Genomic DNA, 20617 nt, shown 5'->3' with positions numbered 1-20617 from the left:
TAGCTTATGCTCGCGACTTCGTCCGCGTGGACTACACAAATTTCAAACCCCTATTCACCCCCTTAAGGGTAGAATTTTCAAAAATCCTTTCTTAGCGGATGCCTACGTCATAAAAGCTATCTGCATGCCAAATTTCAGCCCGATCCGTCCAGTAGTTGTAGAGCTGTGCGTTGATAGATCAGTCAGTCAGTCAATCCTTTTATGTATTTAGACTAGCTTATGCTCGCGACTTCGTCCGCGTGGACTACAAAAATTTTAAACCCCTATTTCACCCCCTTAGGGGTAGAATTTTCAAATATCCTTTCTTAGCGGATGCCTACGTCATAATAGCTCTATCTGCATGCCCTTCAGCGCGATCCGTCCAGTAGTTTGAGCTGTGCGTTGATAGATCAGTCAGTCAATCACCTTTTCGTTTTATATATATGTAGATATAGATACTTATAGTTTTAGATCATAAAGCCACAGTCTGGTTGTCCCAATAAAACGAATCCATACAAGCAAGCTTATATCAAGATTTACGTAGCCCAAAACCACCGGCGACTCCAGTAACGCGCGGTGACGCTATTATCCGTCCACCGTGTAATCTAATTTTATATGAGGCGATCGTTATAATTCTTTTAGTGTCCGTCTGAACACCCAGTTGCCTAAACTTCCAGTCAGTTCATGTGACTCATTTGTGAAGAAAGTTTGTGTCCGAACAATGGCTCATGCGAATTGTGAGCTTCCGATCGCGCCGCCCCGGTTCATAATTATTCGACAACACGTTCTCTTCTACCGTATTACAAATAGCAACAACACTATATCGAATTAGGTGTGTTTATGAATAAGTGAAGAACATCGTTTGGAGAGGTTTGACTGTGTTAAAGTTCTGAAAGTGTGGTGAAAATGTTGGCGTCAACTGCCTCGGCCAGTATGAGCCGACACTCTCTGTCGACGGTGCCGGTGTTTCAAAAGAGACGCTCCGTTGACCGACCACTCGTCATGGTAAGCCATTGTTTTGTGACGTTCAATGTAACTAGTATTTTACACAATGTAAGTATGCTTACGTCGTCGGGGGTTCGATCCCGAGCAAGCACCTCTAACTTTTCGAAGTTATGTGCGTTTTAAGCAATTAAATATCACTTGCTTTAGCGGTGAAGGAAAACATCCCGAGGAAACCTGCATGACTGAGAGCTCTCCATAATGTTCCCAAAGGTGTGTGAAGTCTGCCAATCTGCACTTGGCCAGCGTAGCGGACTATAGCCTAATCCCTTCTCATTCTGAGAGGAGACCCGTCCTCGGTTGTGAGCGGGATGGGTTGATCATGATGAAGTGTGCTTACTGACTGCTGTCGTCGTTCGCGTGTTGGCGGCTGCCGTAGTCGTGCTGGTGACTGTTGACACGCAACGACAGCAGCAGGCACCCCTGCAGTCGACAAAGTGCCACTCGTCTGACAGTAAGTTTAGTACGCGACAGGTCGAGATGGCAATCGGGGTGGGGACGCCCCGCACACCCGCACAGCCCCCGCGCTAACCCGATGCGGGATAGCGGCATGACGTGCGGATGTGCGGGGCGTCCCCCGCTTTATACCCCAATTGCCATCTCAACCTGTCGCAGACTATAGGTCCAAAAATAATCTCCTTCCAGAATCCGTCTTGCAAGTCGGTTATATGATGTCCATTACATCACTTCTAAGCAAGTCTAATCTAATCTAAATTAGCTTGCCTATCCCAAGACATGGCAAAGGCCTCCCTTGAATTTCTTCTCAAGTCTCTATTCTGGGCCTCTTAGGGCCACCTAACCTAAATTCATTTAAGCAAGTGTAAAAAAACAATAGGTGAAAACTTTTGGTAGACGCTCACTACTGGAATCTTTCAAATTGAGCTCACACTTAACAGTCACAATAGAAGAAATAACAACTGTCAATGTAAAGAGACAAATAGGTACTATATGACGAAGGTGGAAGCAGTAGGCGTTCTCAAGTCTGACGATAACTACAGACTCTATATGAATGAAAGGAATGAAATGAAGGTTTCTTGATGTAATAGGTACCTATATTCGGGAATGTCATCGTGTTATTATACCACATTTATAGAGGACACGAAGGAGAAAACCCAATGAAAACTATGAGAGTACATATTTAATTAATATATAGGTATCTGTAAGTATTCTTCAGACATCGAGGTCATTATTTATTAATATCATATTATAGAGATACCAAATTTTTTAATAATAAAGATACAATAATTTAAGAACGCACAATAGGCTAGTTGACACTTTTTTTAAGTTGGTCTTAAATGGTTAATATTTGTCCTATTAGATCAAAAAAATTAACACTATATTTTTTTGCGCCCTAAAAACCGTAAAACTTTAATTTAAAAATATATTTTTCTTAGACAGGTGAAAACACTGTCGGCCATGTTTGGCCGATAGATTATCTATGCTCTGACGTCATGCATTTGTAAACAACAGCATAACCTCCCAAAGTTTAATAAACATGACTTCTATACTAGTTTACATGAAAAATATAGTAATTATCGTTATTGTATCATCCGAGAATGTAAAAACGCATCGATAAAGACCACAGGAAAGTTGTGGATTAGAGTGCCCAGTGAAATAAATATACGTAACACGCGAAGACTTGCTTAAAGGGATCGAATCCTATATCACTAACGACTGCAACCCAAATTTATTTTTGCAAAGATCACTTTGTTGTAAGTCTTACTTAATAACTTATTCAATTTATAAAGAGAAAACGATAATTTTTTACGTTTACTATGTTATTAGTGAGAAATATATAAAAACTAGCTTATGCTCGTGACTTCGCCCGCGTGGACTTCATAAATTTCAAACCCCCATTTAACCCACTCAGGAGTGGAATTTCAAAAAATCCTTTCCTAGTGGATACCTTCTCTTTACCTACAAAGAACACACCCACCAAATTTCATGTATCTAGGACCAGCTGTTTAGATGTTTAGGCTGTGCGTTGATATATAAGTTAGTCAGGAGGACTTGAAATTTTATATATATGGATACTACGTTAGTCAATACGGATGACATTTGTTTGTTTACATATTTAATGACGTCACATCATGGCTGACAGCGTTTTCTGAGTTTCAAATAAAAATAAAAACTGTATTTTTTTAAATTGGATTTATATATCCATCCTGCGTTTTTAATAATTGTTATTGATATATTTCGTTGTCTTAAGCAAAATACTATAATAAATAATCATTTATTGGACGAAATTAGATATGAGTCAAGTAGCCTATTCATTCAAAGTTTATATCTTTAAATCTAGAGAATAATTTAAGAGAAAAAGAGTCTAAATCTTTTAAACATACACACTTTAGGTAAAACTGTATCCATTGTAGAATAAACAAACCCCTTTGAAATCATTTTGAAATATAATGCATAAATTATTAAATGTTACGAGTGATTCGAGAAAAATAAAAAATAAACATGTTTTTTATAATATATCTATCTATCTAAATAATCATATCTACATTGAAAATAACCATAATATCGAGTTACGTATTTGTCTCGCCACAAACGTCCTTCACACATTAGTAACGGCCTGCCATTATATTATACGTACATATACTTGTTTCTTGATATCTTTCGATGCGAGTGGAATTTACTCACTTATTGATTAAGAAAAGGTAGGTTCGTACGTGTTGCCGGAAATATATAACCTACTAGAGGATGCTCGCGGCTTCGTGGGCTTGGATTCGTTTTTTTTTTAATCCCGTGGGAAATCTTTGATTTTACGGGATAGAAGTTGCTTAAATATGTATATCAATTTTCGTGATGCAAGCTATCTCTGTACCTTTCATATAAATCGGCTAAACGGATGGTCCTTTAAGCATCCCGTGGGAACGCTTTGATTTTCCGGGACAAAATGTAGCCTATGTCCTTCCCCGGGATGTAAGATGTAACTCTGTGCCAAAATTCATCAAAATCGGTTAAGCTGCTGGGCCGTGAAAAGCTAGCAGACAGACCAGATAGACAAACGGACACACTTTCGTATTTATAATATTAGTATGGACTAGTATGGATTATTATACAATAACATTATAATAATAATTATGGCGTAATACACAATTGGAATCAATATTTCGTAGCGTTTTATTGACTCACTAGTTTATGCTTGCAATTTCGTCGTAGCTATCTCTATTTCGCGCCACCCTAGATTTTTTCGATACTTTGACATTTTATTGATTTTAAATAACTATACAGCTTTTGTGTGTAAAGCCTCTTGTCTGAAGAAAATATTCTTAGAGAGCGATATAAGATTGAATTGGAGATTTATCCATAGATGAATGCTCTTTTTATTTTTCATAAAAGAACTTCTTTACCGGAACGGAAGAAAGCGATATGATAAGTTTTGCTTACAAAAATAGATCGAAGCGTTTGTACTTGTACTGTAATGTCTAACTGATACATTATGGAATAAAATATTAAATTATGGAAGTATAAAAAAAATTAATAATTTTTTAACTACTTACCACTTACACTGGAATTCATAGTGAAGATAGGGGCTTCTTTAATCAGACGACATGTATCATCATCATCATCATTATCATCATCATGATCAACCCATCATCGGCTCACTACAGAGCTTGGGTCTTCTGTCAGAGTGGAGGGGTTTTGGTCATAATCCACACACCTTTGAGAACATTATGAACTCTCATCAGGCATGCAGGTTTCCTCACGATGTTTTTACTTAAAACGCACATAACTCCGAAAAGTTAGAGGTGTGTGCCCGGGATTGAAAACCCGACTTCCGATTACGAGGCGGACGTCCTAACCACTAGGGTCACTAGGCTATCACAGCTTCTTGTATCATATTCAACCTTAATACCTTACAAGAAGTCCCTATGTTGACTATGAATTCCAGTGTAAATCAGAGAGCCGAATTAGGCCCTTCTAAATACGAAGGTGTGGTTCGCTTGCATCAGCATAAAAATATAGCGTGCTGCAACGCTGGCGGCACCGACAAGCGGGCAAAAAAATCAATAATCCGTTTCTGGCGTCTATGTCTTGGGCAAAGTGGTTTTCACTTTTTTTTTCAACCAATTAACCGGACACCACGAGACTACTCTGTAGATATTAGCAGTATCATTAGTTGGTTTCTATGAAAAAAATGGCAGATCCAGAATCCACCCTAAAAACTCTTTTACCTACTTGAAAGGTACATTATTCCATGATGGGCATAGGCTATGATAACTGCTTTGTATAAATAAATTACACGTAGATACTTACTTATAGTACCCCGTGGTAACCCAGTGCGGGAGAGCGCGGATGAGGTGCGGGTGTGTGGGGCGTTTCTCCGCCTCATACCCCGATTGCCATTTCGACCTGTCGCGTACTATGCTTATAAATATAAAATTTATAAAAAGAAAAGGTGACTGACTGACTGACTGACTTACTTATCTATTAACGCACAGCTCAAACTACTGGACGGATTTGGCATGCAGATAGCTATTATGACGTAAGAAAGGATTTTTGAAATTTGTGTAGTGCACGCGGACGAAGTCGCCAGGCTAAGCTGGAAGTTTAAAACGTACTTACACCGGGCATCCTTCAAACTTGGATCCACCCAGGAGAATCCGGACGATTAAGCTACCCTCTCTAACTTAATTTCCTTTCAGTAGCTACTCCGACACTGCCAAAGTCGATACAAATCCGATTACGTCTAGTTTAAGCTAGGTATCAAAGGCGAATCATAATAGCGATCCTGTTTCGCTACGCAACTCCCAAGGATTCTCGTAGGTACGCAGACTAATCACCATTAATTATTATTATTTGTTAGAACTTGCGAAGGCTAAAGCTATTTATAGCTTTTGTTCTTATTTATTTTCTCGACTGCCGACTAGGAGTCAAATCCCCTACGGGTTATATTTGATATAATTTGTCAAATCTTTATTAGGATACTTTATTTAGACGCCGCCGTGTTCTTCCTATAAGCTATGCTTGGAGTTTCTCTACGTGATCAAATCAGAAATGAAGAGATCCGTAGGAGAACTAGAGTAACCGACATAGCTCAAGCGGTTGCGAAGCTGAAGTGGCAATGGGCAGGGCACATAGTTCGTAAAACCGGTAGACGTTGGGGTCTCAAGGTGCTGGAATTGCGACCTCGCACTGGAAGACGCAGCGTTGGAAGACCCTTCACTAGGTGGACACACTGTATAATCAAGGAATAAAGACTGATTTCCATTACAAAGTTTCGACAATCGACCATAAAATAATTAAGTTATCTACTAAAAGGTTTTTGTTATCCAGCTTGCTTCGCTTAGTACTTTATTAATCTTTATTTTACACACTCATACCTAAACGAATTTGGCTCTAACTTTAGAGTCGGTGATATTCCTGCCTACCTACATATGTTTAACGTAAATATAAAGATTATTTCGAACTACGGGATATTGGCGTTTCCAACATTGTAAAAATTGGTACGAATGTTGGGAACGCCAATATTAACCGGACTATAATAAAATTTATATCCCATAGTGTGATATAAGCTTTAGGCTGAAATTGAGACGACAGTAACGGCCCATATTCATAGTCTACTCGTGTTAAAAAATTGAGGATTGTATTAGATGCTCTGAATCGATTTCTACTTGCGATTGCGACCAAATTAATAATTCATGAGCATTCTGCTACCTACCACGCATTCGATGCTTTGCGTCGATAAACCTGATTTATACTTAACAATAATAATAAAATAATATAGATGTCATTTACCTTAATTCATTTCGTTTAATTATTGGGTCTTAATAAAATGATTGTGTGATGTGATTTTTGTACAGTGGTAGTTTATGGGGCTACAATTCATTATTAAGGAGAATAATTTAAAAAAAATCATGATTTTTATCTATTTTTAACATAATTAATTATGTATTAACGTCACGCTTGTACAGAAAGCGAATAATTACGTCTCAACTCTCAATGCGTAGATGACAAATTTTTCAATTTTTTAACATAAAAATAGAGTACCTAGGTAACCTAGGTTATTTCGGCTGGAAAGTATTTTTTTTAAATTATTATACCTACATATTATTATAATTTTTTTTTGAAAATACCTATTCGCGTCGCGTTTTGTCACTAGACGTTAGTCTTAATTGACTGTTTTCTTGTTGCAGAGTCGTTCAGAGAGGCCCGCCTTGGGCACGCGGCCGCCGCCACCTGCGGCCATCCTAAAAGCCGTCGACGGGCCGCGACCCCCCGGCTGGAACGGCCAGCCGCGCAGACACGGCTCCAGTCGCTTTAGTGTGCACAACCAGAATCTAGAGCTCGTCAAACTACCGCCTATTAAAGGTAAGCGCTTAAGATGTGATCTATAGAGCGCACTCTGACTTTGACTCAGAGTTCTAACTTTAGTTAAGAGTTAAAACGAGACAGATTTATGTGAGAGCTATAACACTGTCTCGTTTTAACCATATCTTAAATCTGAGCAAAGTCAAAGTGTAGTTCGCGTCAGGTGGAGATGGCAATAGCACGCCCCGCGCACCCTCACGTCACCCGTGCTCGCCCGCACGCGGGGGCTGTGCCAGTGTGCGGGGCGTCCCCACCCCGATTGTGATCTCGATTTGTCGCGTACTATACGCTAATATACCTCAGCCTTCTACGCACAGCATCCGATCTGAAGTCAGAAAACGAAATTTGGAATCAAGGGTGCAATCCTTTATTCAAATAGTAAAGGTACTGTGAGAGGCACTACAAGTAATTCGGATCGAAAATTCTTGGATTTGGATTTTGGATCGGATGCAGTAAAGAGCCTAAAGACTCGCACTTAGTCAGAAGTTGTGAATTAAAATATCAGCCAAAGAGTGTTACCCAATCAAAGGTGATTGCGATCATAAAATTGTACACCAAGATCTCTCCTCCTCTCTTTCCCCTCCTCTCTCTCCCCCCTCTCTCCCCCTCTCTCTCCCTCTCTCTCTATCTGCATCGTACCTATTCCTCCCCATCCTCTTACCCATTGCTCATTTCCTTTTCCATTAATTACAATGGTAGGAGTATTCTTGCGATAATAATGCGATCGGATTTTTCCGCTTGTATTTAGGTAAGCAAATAGAAGTGTGTAGTTCACTATGCAGTCGCAGCTTGAGGCAGGCAATCCTGACTGCTTCAAGCTGCCTGTATAAGGCCGGCGTTAGTCTAATTACGAGTTACAAATGAAAACGTTTGTAGTGTCAGAAAAGCGACATTAAAACAATAGGAGATACCTATGTAAAAATTAAACCGGGACAAGCGCGTCAGAGGGTTCTTGTCATTAGCAATTTAATTAGAACAAACGTACAATAAATAAAATGTGTGTAGAAAGTGACGAAATCTCTGCATACATTTATATAAGTGATAAAAAAACCGGCCAAGTGCGAGTCAGGCTCGCGCAATGAGGGTTCCGTACTACAGTCGTATTTCTCGACATTTTGCAAGATAAATTCAAAAGCTAGATACATAAAAATAAATAAAAATCTGTTTTAGAAACCACAAGTGAAGACCTTTCATATGATACCCCACTTGATATTGTTATCTTACTTAGAAAATTGAAAATACTAATTATTAGTTCATGACCACAATTTTTTTTTGTGTGGTGTAACCACAAATTCACGGTTTTCAGATTTTTCCCCAAATGTCAGCTATAAGAACCAAATTTCATGATTGTAGGTCAGCGGGAAGTACCCTGTAGGTTTCTTGACAGACAGACAACAAAGTGATCCTATAAGGGTTCCGTTTTTCCTTTTGAGGTACGGAAGCCTAAAAACTGAGTGACTGAAATATGTGACGTACCTACAGCTTCAACAGCAAACTTCTGACAGTTCAAAAAATACTTAGGTATTGGGACTTTCTTAACAGAAAAACCCAATACCTAAGTATTTTTTGGACCAGGACCTCGTCATCTGCAGTCGAACATGCTAATCTAGACCAACGAGGCAGATATAATCACATGAGTCTGGCTAACAAAAGAAGAGACTGGTAAAGCTCGCCAGATTTAAAAAGAAAACATCAGCTCTGAAATTAGTATGACAGACCTGGAATAACCTAATTTGATAGAACAGAAATAAAAATAAGTAATTCTAAAGAGTAAAGTATCAAATTAGGTTATTACTTATTACAGGTCTGTCATACTAATACTTTTAAACTTGCCGCGCTTTTCCAGTCTCTTCTTTCGTTAGCCAGACTCTCGTTGCTCTATGATACCGTCACGGATATGGCGTTGAATTGTAGAGGAAACGGAACTACTCGTATTTAAACAAAGCAACAGAACGGACGGTACGGAACCCTAAAAAGAAATAAAAAGTGATATTAATTCTTGTACGATGGGTACATTCCGAATTCTTGTCCGACTCGCACTTGAATGGTTTTTTTAACCTGGTACTTTATCTTTGAAAACTAAAAAATCCCCGGTTCCTCTTTAATTAGTGGCACGTGTACGGCCGTCGCGTCGCTATTGTCAACAGTCCCGCCTTTTCCGGCGTCCCGTTCTGCGCTTGGTTCCGCTTCCTTTGCTATTCAGAATGCTATTTGATGTTTCATGCTCACTTCACAAATTCTTTGTTTCTCTAAATACTAACAGGGTTATTCTGATTCCTTTAGTTGAATGAGCACTTGCTTCTTGGAGACAAGTAAATCTCTATATATAAAAATGAATGCTGATCGCAAATCTCGAGAACAGTTGAACCGATTTCGCTAATAATTTTTTCATAGTATTCCTTGAAGTACGGGGATGGTTATTACGAAGAGAAAAATTTAAAAATTTCCTGAAAAAGATTCGACTGTTTGGCGGTACGAAGTTCGCTGGGGCAGCTAGAATATGAATATAAAATTATCGCTTGAGAGTTCCCCGTAATGTTCTCAAAGGTTTGTCAAGTCTGTTAATCCGCACTTGGCCGGCGTGGTGGACTAAGGCCAAACCTTTCTCATAATTCAGTAATGATGGCGATGAGTTGATGATGATGATAAAATTATCAGCTCTAAAATTAGTGTCTTCCACATAGAACGTGTCAATATAAAGAACATGAAAAAGTGAATAGCATTACTATTGAACTGTCAATTTGGAATCTTATAATATCGACATACATTTTACGTCGAGTACGAGACAGGCTGAGGTGGCAATCGGGGTATGAACCGAATTAGCGCGGGGGCTGTGTGGACACCCCGTCCCCACCCCGATTGGCATCTCGACCTGTCGCGTACTATATATCTATACATTTATTTTACAGAAGAACTTAATACCTAAGGGCAAAGTTTCAAGCAGATTTCAAGATTTCTTGCAAAATTTAGTACTTGCTACTTCGACAAAAATGTTTCAAGTGGATTGTGTTTGGACACGCGAACTCAACACGCTCGGTATTGATTTGCATCGATGGCGATTGTCGCCAAAACTTTACCGATTATATTATAGATTGCCATAACCGCTAAAATATAACCCTACTAAATGATGCCCGCAACTTCATTAGCGTGAATTCAGTTACAATTAATTTCAGTACAATTAATAATTGTCGGATGTGCCTGCTATGGTATGAATGAGTATATAGAGAACTATTTCTGTGCATTATTGATGAACTTATGAATAATCCGGTAAATATCGAATTGTCAGAGCGAAAACAAGTTGGAAAGTCTATTCCAGACGGTAGCTGTGCCAATACAGTTTATTCACTGGGCAATAAATATTCCGTTCCGTCCAATCTAAGTTCCTCTGTCACCATTAATCTTGGAACTCTAGTTTTTGTGAAGAGCAGAAGGGTTTTCTTGGTACCGTATATATGGTATAGGATGCTTGAGAAGCACTTAATTTAACGCAGAGCTAAAACTTATTAAATACAGTAGCTAACAAAACTAATCTGGTAGATGTTTACCTATTTAAAATGAAGGCAGAAAACGCTTTTTTTTTGTCTGTGTAGGTACATTTTAATTGCTTGAAATGTTATGTGCGTTTTAAATTTCACTTGCTTTAGGAAAATTTAGTGAGGAAACCTGCATGCCAGAGAACTCCTTAATGTTCTCAAAGGTGTGTGCAGTCTACCAATACGCACTTGGTCATTGTGGTAGCCAAACCATTCTCATTGTGACAGGAGACTCGTGCTTAGTAGGCATACCATGGAAGCTTTTGTATGAGGAAAACGGAAAACGAAATTCCCGCTTCGGAAAACGAAATTCGGCTCTAGTGCGCAACTCCTCATACAAATAGTGGCTACTTCAAGTCGAAAATTCTCGGATTCTGGATCGGATGCAGTGCCTAATTTAATACTGGTGACACTTTTTTTTTCTTGCGTTTGGCTGTTGGGTTTTTTAACCACAAGTAACCTAACTTCTGTATTACTGTCTCATAAATGAAGTCATCTAACAAAGCTAATTTCGCTGAGAGGCTAATTATATCTTTTATCCTAATTGCGGTCTGACCTTACTTGTTGTTTAACAGCGCTACGCGAACGTCTCAACCGCAATTATTATTAGGTACAAGTTTTTATTTATATTATACAATTGTTTTAATCATTGTTTTTTAAATTATGAAAATGTTACAATAAAACTTAAAGCTAATCACAAATCATGGCCCGCGCTGGACAGTCAAGCTGATCCTTTGCGCAAAAGTTAGCCAGCTCTTTTATCACCAGATTAAGATATTAACTACAGAAATGTAAATGTGTAGCTTATTTAAAGTTTGTATTTATTTTATCGTTCTTTCTAATTCATTAAAAATTGAATTATTGTTATAATTATCATACACTAAGAGCCAGCGCGTGCCAGACCCTTGTTATTTTATAAAAGCTGAAAGTTTATCTGCGTTGTTGGGGACAATATGCAGTGAACTAAGTGTCTGGCAATGCATGACGTGATTTCTAATACTATTCTGAAGAAAATATAAAAAAATTAAACTTACTTTGACGTCAGATTTTTACACCTTTATCTCCCAAAGCCATCGTGATTCAAACCAACGTATTGTCCCCAACACTCAATCCCAGGAATCCCAGTGTTGGGGACAATACGCAGAGAAACTTCCAGCTTTTATAAAATATGGAAGGTCTGGCACGCGCTGGCTCTTTCTCTGTCACGTTTCCAACTAATACAATTATTGGTTGGATACCTCGAGTAGCCAATTGCTAGCTGGTTAGGGATTGTTCCATGAATTAAATCATTACGGAGCGTTAATTTAGCCACAGGAGTCGAATTACAGCTTGTTATCTTAATCGGACGGGGCCGGACCTCATCCTTTGTTTGACATCGCTAAAATGCCGATATGCAGCTATACATACATATAATAAGACTAGCCTATGCCCGCGACTTCGTCCGCGTGGACTATACAAATTTTAAACCTCTGTTTTACCCCTTTAGGGATTGAATTTTCAAAAATCCTTTCTTATCAAATGTCTACGTCATAACAGTTATCTGTATGCCAAATTTCAGCCCGATCCGTCCAGTAGTTTGAGCTATGCCACGCTATGCGTTGGTAGATCAGTCAGTCAGTCAGCTTTTCCTTTTCTTTTCCACTCCTCTCAGAGTGAGAAGGGTTTTGGCCATAGTTTACCACGCTGGCCATGTGCGGATTGGAGACTTCACACACCTTTGAGAACATTATGGAGAACTCTCAGGCATGCAGGTTTCCTCACGATGTTTTCCTTCGCCGTGAAAGCAAGTGATATTTAATTAATTAAAACGCACATAACTTCGAATATAATAGATAAACGGACTGATATATTCAAGGTACAGCACAAACAAGATATACGTATTCTCAATACCCCTCACTATGATTAGGGGGACAGACGTCATAAAACTAGTCGCAGCGAGGCTTTGCAAGAATGTGGCGTGTGGAGTGAAGTCTTTACAGGAGCCCTATCTCCAGCATTGGACGTCTATCGGTTGACGATAATAATGATGATGATGATAATGTTTGATCAGGGCGCATCTGCTCCTTATATCTACTATACTTATATCTAATATATATCTACTAGATGACTCCCGCGACTTTGTCCGCATGGATTTAGGTTTTCTAAAATCTCGTGGGAACTCTTTAATTTTCCGGGATAAAAAGTAGCCTATGTCCGTCCCCAGGATGCAAGCTATCTCTGTACCAAATTTCATCTAAATCCGTTGAACGAATGAGCCGTGAAACGCTAGCAGACAGACAGACAAACACACTTTCCTATATTTTATAATATTAAATATTATATAGTTTTACAATAGTTGCACGGTACGTATGAACTAAATTATCTACCAAGGTATGTGGGTTATCATTGTACAAAATCAGTTAAGATTATTTATTAATGTATTTCCGATATGCGATTCTGTTTTCCTAATAACCGGTTATTATTGGATACTTGACTACTCAGTTCGACTCGCCGTAGCTTTAAATTATTCGATCCTTTCAATCATCAAAAGTCCACTGGCATGCATCGTTTGGCAAGTTCATCGATGCGACGATATAAGAAATATCAGTATTTTATGGATAACGGTTTTTTATAGCATTTATTCCGGTTCTCTGCTTTTTTCGTCTATATGCGAATTATTAACACGTCTATTAGAAAAACTTCCATAGTTAACTTCCTTCTAATGCAGTTCTTTATTCTTTTAATCTATATTTATGTATAAAAGTAAAAGCTGATTGACTGACTTATTAACTGATCTAGCAACGCAACGCATCGCAAACTACTGGATGGATCGGGTTGAAATTTGGTATGGATAGCTATTATGACGTAGGCTTCCGCTAAGAAAGGATTTTTGAAAATTCAATCTCTGAGGGGGTAAAATAGGGGTTTGAAATTTGTGAGTCCACGCGGACGAAGTCACGAGCATGAGCTAGTAATTAATATAACTATGCTGTTTTTAAGAAAGAGATATAAAACAATGTATAATAAACTAATTTGTTGTTTGTTTATCACAGAGAATTCAACCTCTCTGTGTTGTTTATGTAAAACGTTGTAGTTCCCCTTTCGTTCAATTGTTTTCTAAGTACCTAATTTGTTAAGGCCTTGACTGATAAAGATGATAAATACCTAATATGCATATAAAGTTGCATACATCATCTGCATAACGATTTCCTACGTAAGGGTTAGCTGTATTCAAACGATAGTAATTCGTGGGGTGACTTATCAGAAACACGCACACCATAAAGCGTACTTTACACTAGGCTGCACTAGTTTTACTTTGTGCACCTAATCTATCTTCAGCCTGCAACCGGCTTCGACCGTGTAGCCAAAGTATCCACAGATTTTTGGTTGCATTTTTCATATTCTTGATCAAATTGCGAATCAATCTCTGAAGATAGAATAAGAGCTTAGGAACTTTTTGTAAAATCTCTTCGAGAATTCCACAGTTGCTTAGAATGTTGGTAGAACGGTCGTGGCGATAGGCGTTATGCGGCTCAAGAGCATTCGCCACTTTTACTCTGCTCGCCGACGACAGACTGGTACTCCGAAACTACTACTACTTACTAAGAAACCGTCAGAACTTTATTCGAACTTTAGTTTATCGAATTCACTAAAGTCACTCCGAAAAGGTCGTTTTCAGATTTAGTACCTACTACTGTCAATTCAGTTTAAGGTTACATGCACCAATGTCAAGGTCCTGAGGTGTATAGGATTCTTTAAAAGGGTGATACCTATTCATCAAGGACTTTTTAACATGAGTCAGGACATTTCAAGCCTATGGGCGATCGATGGTTTAATCAAGGGGGAAGTGAATGCGTCTGCCGCAGGAATGTTCCCCTTTGATCAGTTTCCCCGTAGATACACCCAAACAAAACTTTGAACCTCAGTGATTCTTGGTAAATTATCCGCCTTGTTGGGGTGTGATTGGGGAGTTGTCATGTTACTAGAGCCAGCAGGTCGATTGCCGTAATTTGATAGTTAACTCTGGCTACACCATCTGGTAGTTCACTCTGGCTACAGCAGTGTGACGATCGCAATCACCTCTGATTGGCTGACACTCTTTTGCTATTGGTTAAAGCATTATCGCAGCAAAAATACAAACTTACCCAATCACACCCAATTGAGATTCATCTATGTGATTGTCACAACTTTCGCGCTAAGGGGGACAGATATCCCGCAAAATAGCTGATAAGCTGACTGAATAGACCAGTCAGCTGCTCGATTGCGGTAAAATGACGCTGGCTCACTATTGGCTACAATGCATTGTTGCAACAAGAATAGCACAAATTCAGCCAATCATAACAATTGAGATTGTAATAATGATTGGTGCAGGTTTTACGAAATCGACCTACTGGCTATCAATAACTTGCGGCGATAGAGAGGAGACCAGTCACGACTAGTATACTAGTATAATACTTTCGACACACTTTCGCATTTATATTAAATGTGCAAGTGTGTCTTTTTGTCTGCCTACCTGTCTGTTACCCTGACACCCTTGAAAAAGGACCCCGGACGGGGTCGAAACCATTCGAAACCAAGCGTCACAAATTCTTTGGCGTTTTTTTGACGCTTCATGTGCGAGGTTTGATTATTCTAGTTTATTTAACTCAATGGGAATCATAATTATACATATATGTATTACAGGTCCGGTTTTTATAGCCAGAAAGTTCTGAATACCGCGGTGACTTGGGGGTTAAGTTTTTTATGTGACAATGTCACATGAACTTCATTTTTTTATTCATTCTTTTATGAAACTTTCACGTTTAAAACTTGTACATCGTGTACTCAATTTCTTCAGTTTTTATAGTAAAGTTACGGATAGTTAATAAGTTGTAGGACTTACAGGGTATACTTAGGTCTCTATATTTATACCTATCTAGATCTTTTTGTACGTAGTGCAAAATCGTACCACTTCCAGGTTAGTGTTTTCAGTCTCGGACTAAGGTAGTGATAACGATTTGTAATTCCCACACAATTCTACCTGATTCTGGTATTAAGTTCAAGTGTTATCGGCTTAGATTTTTTCCGTAACTTTTAAGTTTTCACTCCACACTGTATATCATTCTTATGTAGGTGTATCGATCCCTATTGCCTTTTCTCTCCAATTAATCACGAGTGCACTAGAAGTGCGTAGGTAGTAGGTACATCGATATCCCCTCTGAAGTCTTAAGTTTCTCTAGTGCTTTTCAAGTAGGTATAGGTAGATATCTATAGTTACTATAGAGCTTGTAAAAAATTGTTATTTAGTTCCATATGGCTTCTTTATACATATTATGTACCTCTGTTTATGAAGGTATATAAGTGTAAAATGTTTTCTTATCAACTACACCTAGAGCGATGCTCATGCCGTAGAAAGATTGTAGGTAATATGGATATGAGCTCTGGGGTCAGCGCAGAGGCGTCTTTACCTATGGTGCAGGGTGTGCGGCGCACACGGGCGCCGGGTCTAAGGGGGCGCCGAGCGCCCTCTAATGCGCCACCTCCAAAGATGCGTCGATGCCGGCGCTCTCAGTCTCAAAGACCCTGCGCTCGTGTTATGGCCGACGCCGTCATCATTTAAAATCATCATTAAAAATTGCACCATTTGCATCCGAATTTCCGTTTGAAAATATAACTGTTAGTATTCCATTTTGACCCTGCTCCTACTAGACTAGAGGACGCCAGGGTACTGGTTGCACACGGGCGCCACAAGGGTTAGAGATGCCTCTGGGTCAGCGAACGATAAGCGCTTCCGGATTAAAGACTTCAAATTACAATCTTTCTTAGGAACGATCGTGTGTAGCAGCCTAGGTATAAACAGACGAAAATTAATGGTTTAAAATTTAAATGAAAACGCCAACCACACGCTAAGTGCCAACTGCCATCATATTATCAAAATATAATAGTTGTACATACAATAGTTTTTTATACCTAGACGTTATATTAAACAGCTGATTTTACATTCCGAATGCGTCACATAACTTGTAACAGAGGTTGCATGGCAAGTGTGAGGCGGTCGGGGGGTGGGTGCGCGCGCAGCGGCGCGGCTGCCGGCGGCGCGGCGCGCGGCAGTCCGGCCGCCCCCGCAGCTCGCTCCGGTCCCGGCGCCGCCGGCTCCCGCTCGGATGCCGCTGCCGGCCGCCGCCTGCGATGGTCCACGCCGGGCCGGCCGCGCGCGCGCCCTTACGCGCTATGTTCGCCGCCGCTGAGGCGAAGCCGCGACGCGCCGTCTCGCCACTCGGTATACCCAAGTCACCTTCGTTCCACTCGGGGCTGGACCTCGTCGCCAACCAGGGCACCAAGCGCTCCGAGAGTGTATCTGACGTAGCGCGCGCGTTCCGTTTCGCGCTGTTCGGCATGGAGGGTCAGGGGCCGCAGCAGAAGGCGCCCTCCCCGCCGGACGCGCGCTCGCCGCCGCTTCCTGTCAACTCCGTCGCCACCGCCGCCGTCTCACCCGAACGGCCGCCAATTTCCAACGATAAAGAGAGCTTGATGGTGCAGCTGCCGCTGCTCAAAGGTTCGTCTTCGTGCTATCAAAATATCCCATGCAACCGGTGCTGTAGGTATATCTGCTCGGGGATCTCAACAGTCGTGGTCTATAAATATAGGTTGTTACGACGAAAGAAATGTAACAATAACAAGTATTATGATTGAAAAGGAACACTATCGTTTATATGTTTCCAGTAACGTAGACGCCTGTCTCTGGCTTTTATCGACCATGCACGTTGAATGACTTAGATGTCGTCTACGCCTAAGCGGCCTTGAAGTGTGTGAAGCAGGCATACAATATTTCTCGTTGTGCTTAGTTTGGACTTCTTGAAATTTGGAAATTCCCTATAGCGAAGCACATATTAAAATGCCGCAGAAATATATCGACCTACCAGTGATCGGTTATACCTAATAGTTATAGAAAAATGGACGCTATGCCCTTACACCTTGCTTACTCACTAAAAAAGTACTAAATAGTCGTTGCAACATTGTCCATGCTAGTAACATATCGACCCATTATATTCAGAAGCCGGCGCTTAGTACCTACGCTTATAGCTACGTACGAATGATATAGGTTATGGGAAATAGAATGTGACGTCCTTTCGCCCTGTCACATCCATACGAGTATGATGTTTGATACCTATTCTGGCACATAATATTACATAACCTAGATATTAATATTTGGAACGGGGAAATTGCTTTGTTCTTATCTGACATGTTAACATGAATACTGAGCAGAAGCACCCAAGAATTGAGATCATAATAGTGTCTTTCACTGTTTGAACTTAGATCATAATCTACGCGTATACTAATCTATACTTACTAATATTATAAAGAGGTAGAGTTGGTTTGTAAGTTTGTAGGAAGTAATCTCTGGAACTACTGAACCGTTTTTGAAAATTCTTTCACCAGTAGAAAGCTACATTATTCCTGAGTGATATTGGCTATATATTTTCCTTTTGAGGTACGGAACCCTGAAAAGGACCATATATCAAAGTTGCTAATCGCCAATATAGGTATAGGTGCTTTTATAAACCACTTACGATATGAATTGATTAAACAAATATTAGTCATATCATAGTAGAGTAACTAGTTATATTTTATAGCAAACTAGCTTTTGTCTGCGACTGCGTCCACGTGAGCGTAGTATTGTTAAAAATCCCGTAGTTATCCATATTAATTGTTCCGTGCCTTAAAAGGAACCCTTATAGGATCACTTTGTTGTCTGTGAATCATAAAATTTGGTACGTACTGTAGGTCTTATCGCACAAGTAAAGGAATAAATCCGAAAATTAAGTTTAGTCAAGATAGATTTTGTGATCCATGAAAATTGAAAAGGTGTCAGATACTAGATAGATACACTTTCGCATTTATAATATTAGTACTTATGTACCTATAGTTCACTCTGGTAAGGACATTGGACGTGGATAGTTACGGACTGACTAATTTAGTCTTTGGCTTTGCACGGGCTTGGGAATCAATACGTTCTAGAAATCAGTAGTTTCAACTTTCAATAATGTCATTTTAAGGTTGGGAATCGGAGTATTTTTCAAAGAGTTAAAATGAAATAATTAAAAATATTGTTTTTACATAATCCATATCGTTATATAATATCTAAGAGGCGACGCATGCAGACAAAGTAGAGTGGAAGAAAAGGTCACAAAATCTTTGATTTTTTTATTTAAAAAAAATAGGTATTCCAAATTGGTATCTGGGAGTCAGTCTACGGCCCAGGTAGGAGCGGGTGCGTCCTACGGGACGGCCAGCGGGCGCGATCCCATACTCTCTAGCTCTCGATTAGGACGCGTCCGCGCGTCTTCCTTCCAATTTCTTGTAAATACAAAAAGTTTGTTCTACACGCTGGCCGCCCTGCAGAACGCACCCACTCCCACCTGCATGGCTTACATTTGCAAGAAAATGCTCAGTATCATCTAAATATATATAAAACTAGATGATGCCCGTGACTTCGTCCGCGTGGATTTAGGTTTTTAAAATCTTGTGGAAACTCTTCAACTTTACAGGATAAAAAGTAGCCTATGTCCTTCCTTCCTTCCTTCCTCCGGGATGCAAGCTATTTTTGTACCAAATTTCGTCAAAGTCGGTTGAGCCGTGAAAAGCTAGCAGACAGACAGACAGACACACTTTCGCATTTATAATATTAGTATATCTATCAACGCACAGCTCAATTTACTGGACGGATCAACCTGAATTTTGGCATGCAGGTAGCTATTATGACATAGACCGCTAAGAAAGGATTATTTCAAAACGGAACCCCTAAGGTGATAAAATGAGGGTTTGAAATTTATGTAGTCCACGCGGACAAAGTCGTGGGAATAAGCTAGTAATGCAATAAATAGAGGATGTCACTTTTTGGGTAAAAAAATCACTGTATAGTCGACGCCAATCTGCCGCGGCCGGTGTGCGTTGCGCCCCGGAGAACCTTAAACTTGTATATCCGAAGCTTTCTGTTTCTAATAGAGAAAGATATTTTGGAATCAGTCCAGTAGTTGCGAGTTTACCTGTTACATAAATAAGCAAACAAACTTACACTAAGTTTTTACTATTAAAGATTTCTTATATGTATGTAGAATCTTCTACAGTACAAGAAGCTATGAGTATAATATATTACATAGGTACATTGTTTGCTTTACTGGTTTACAATTGACATGAGGTAATATTTATGTATGAGATTAGTTAGACAATGTTATTTTCTTATTATATACGGAGGTTATTCTTAGATTCTCTATCGGTTGAACGGTTGAGCCGTGAAAAGCTAGCAGACAGACAGACAAGACACACTTTCGCATTTATAATATTAGTATGGATAAATGAAAGAATTAATTCCTTCGGGCAACCAAGAAGCCTATTTGGTTAGTAAACGCTTAAAAACTAAGTCAGTAACATATTAGGTACTTTATTTTAATAAAATAAATGTCTACTCACTAATTTCAAAATTCACCGAACGAGCACTTTTATAAATTGTTCTAGAATTGCCGAATCCAACTTTCCCATTAACATCTAGACTCTAGAGGAGCTCGAGCGGAGTATTGTCAGGAGGGATGATAAATAAATGAGGGATAGGGAGAAATATCATTTAATTTCTTTAATACCTGGACAGTAGCGTCTCGCCGATTTTTAGCTACTCACTCATATCTACAAAAATAATCCGGAGGCACATAACTATAGAATCCAAAACTATAAAACGTACATCTGTTTTTAAAACAATGTGCACTGATGTCTCGCTAGACATCTGCGCAGCAAAAAGCTCACGATCTTTTACCACTTCTATTTCTATTCTA

General features: G+C 39.5%; 1 protein-coding gene across 9 annotated transcripts in view; it reads left to right on the top strand.

The window, feature by feature from the left end:
* The window catches only part of LOC117990456 (serine/threonine-protein phosphatase 2A 56 kDa regulatory subunit gamma isoform-like), a 65953-nt gene that overhangs the window by 15599 nt on the left and 29737 nt on the right, over positions 1-20617 (top strand). For 3 of the 9 annotated variants that reach the window (XR_011237795.1, XM_069504531.1, XM_069504530.1), the window contains exon 1: positions 16913-17346. Coding sequence is in view for 8 of the 9 variants with exons in the window: in XM_069504531.1 (XP_069360632.1) it covers positions 16980-17346 (367 nt within the window). In the remaining variant the exon portion in view is untranslated. Of the gene's footprint in view, positions 1-29; positions 985-7124; positions 7300-16912; positions 17347-20617 lie in introns of those variants that run through there. The other 6 variants (XM_069504535.1, XM_069504532.1, XM_069504534.1 and 3 more) reach the window with 5 other exon arrangements.

Source organism: Maniola hyperantus, chromosome 18 (assembly GCF_902806685.2).
Source record: "Maniola hyperantus chromosome 18, iAphHyp1.2, whole genome shotgun sequence".
In the NCBI taxonomy this organism is placed as follows: domain Eukaryota; kingdom Metazoa; phylum Arthropoda; class Insecta; order Lepidoptera; family Nymphalidae; genus Maniola; species Maniola hyperantus.
The sequence above is the reverse complement of the archived record's forward strand: the minus strand, read 5'-3'. Positions and strand labels throughout refer to the sequence as shown.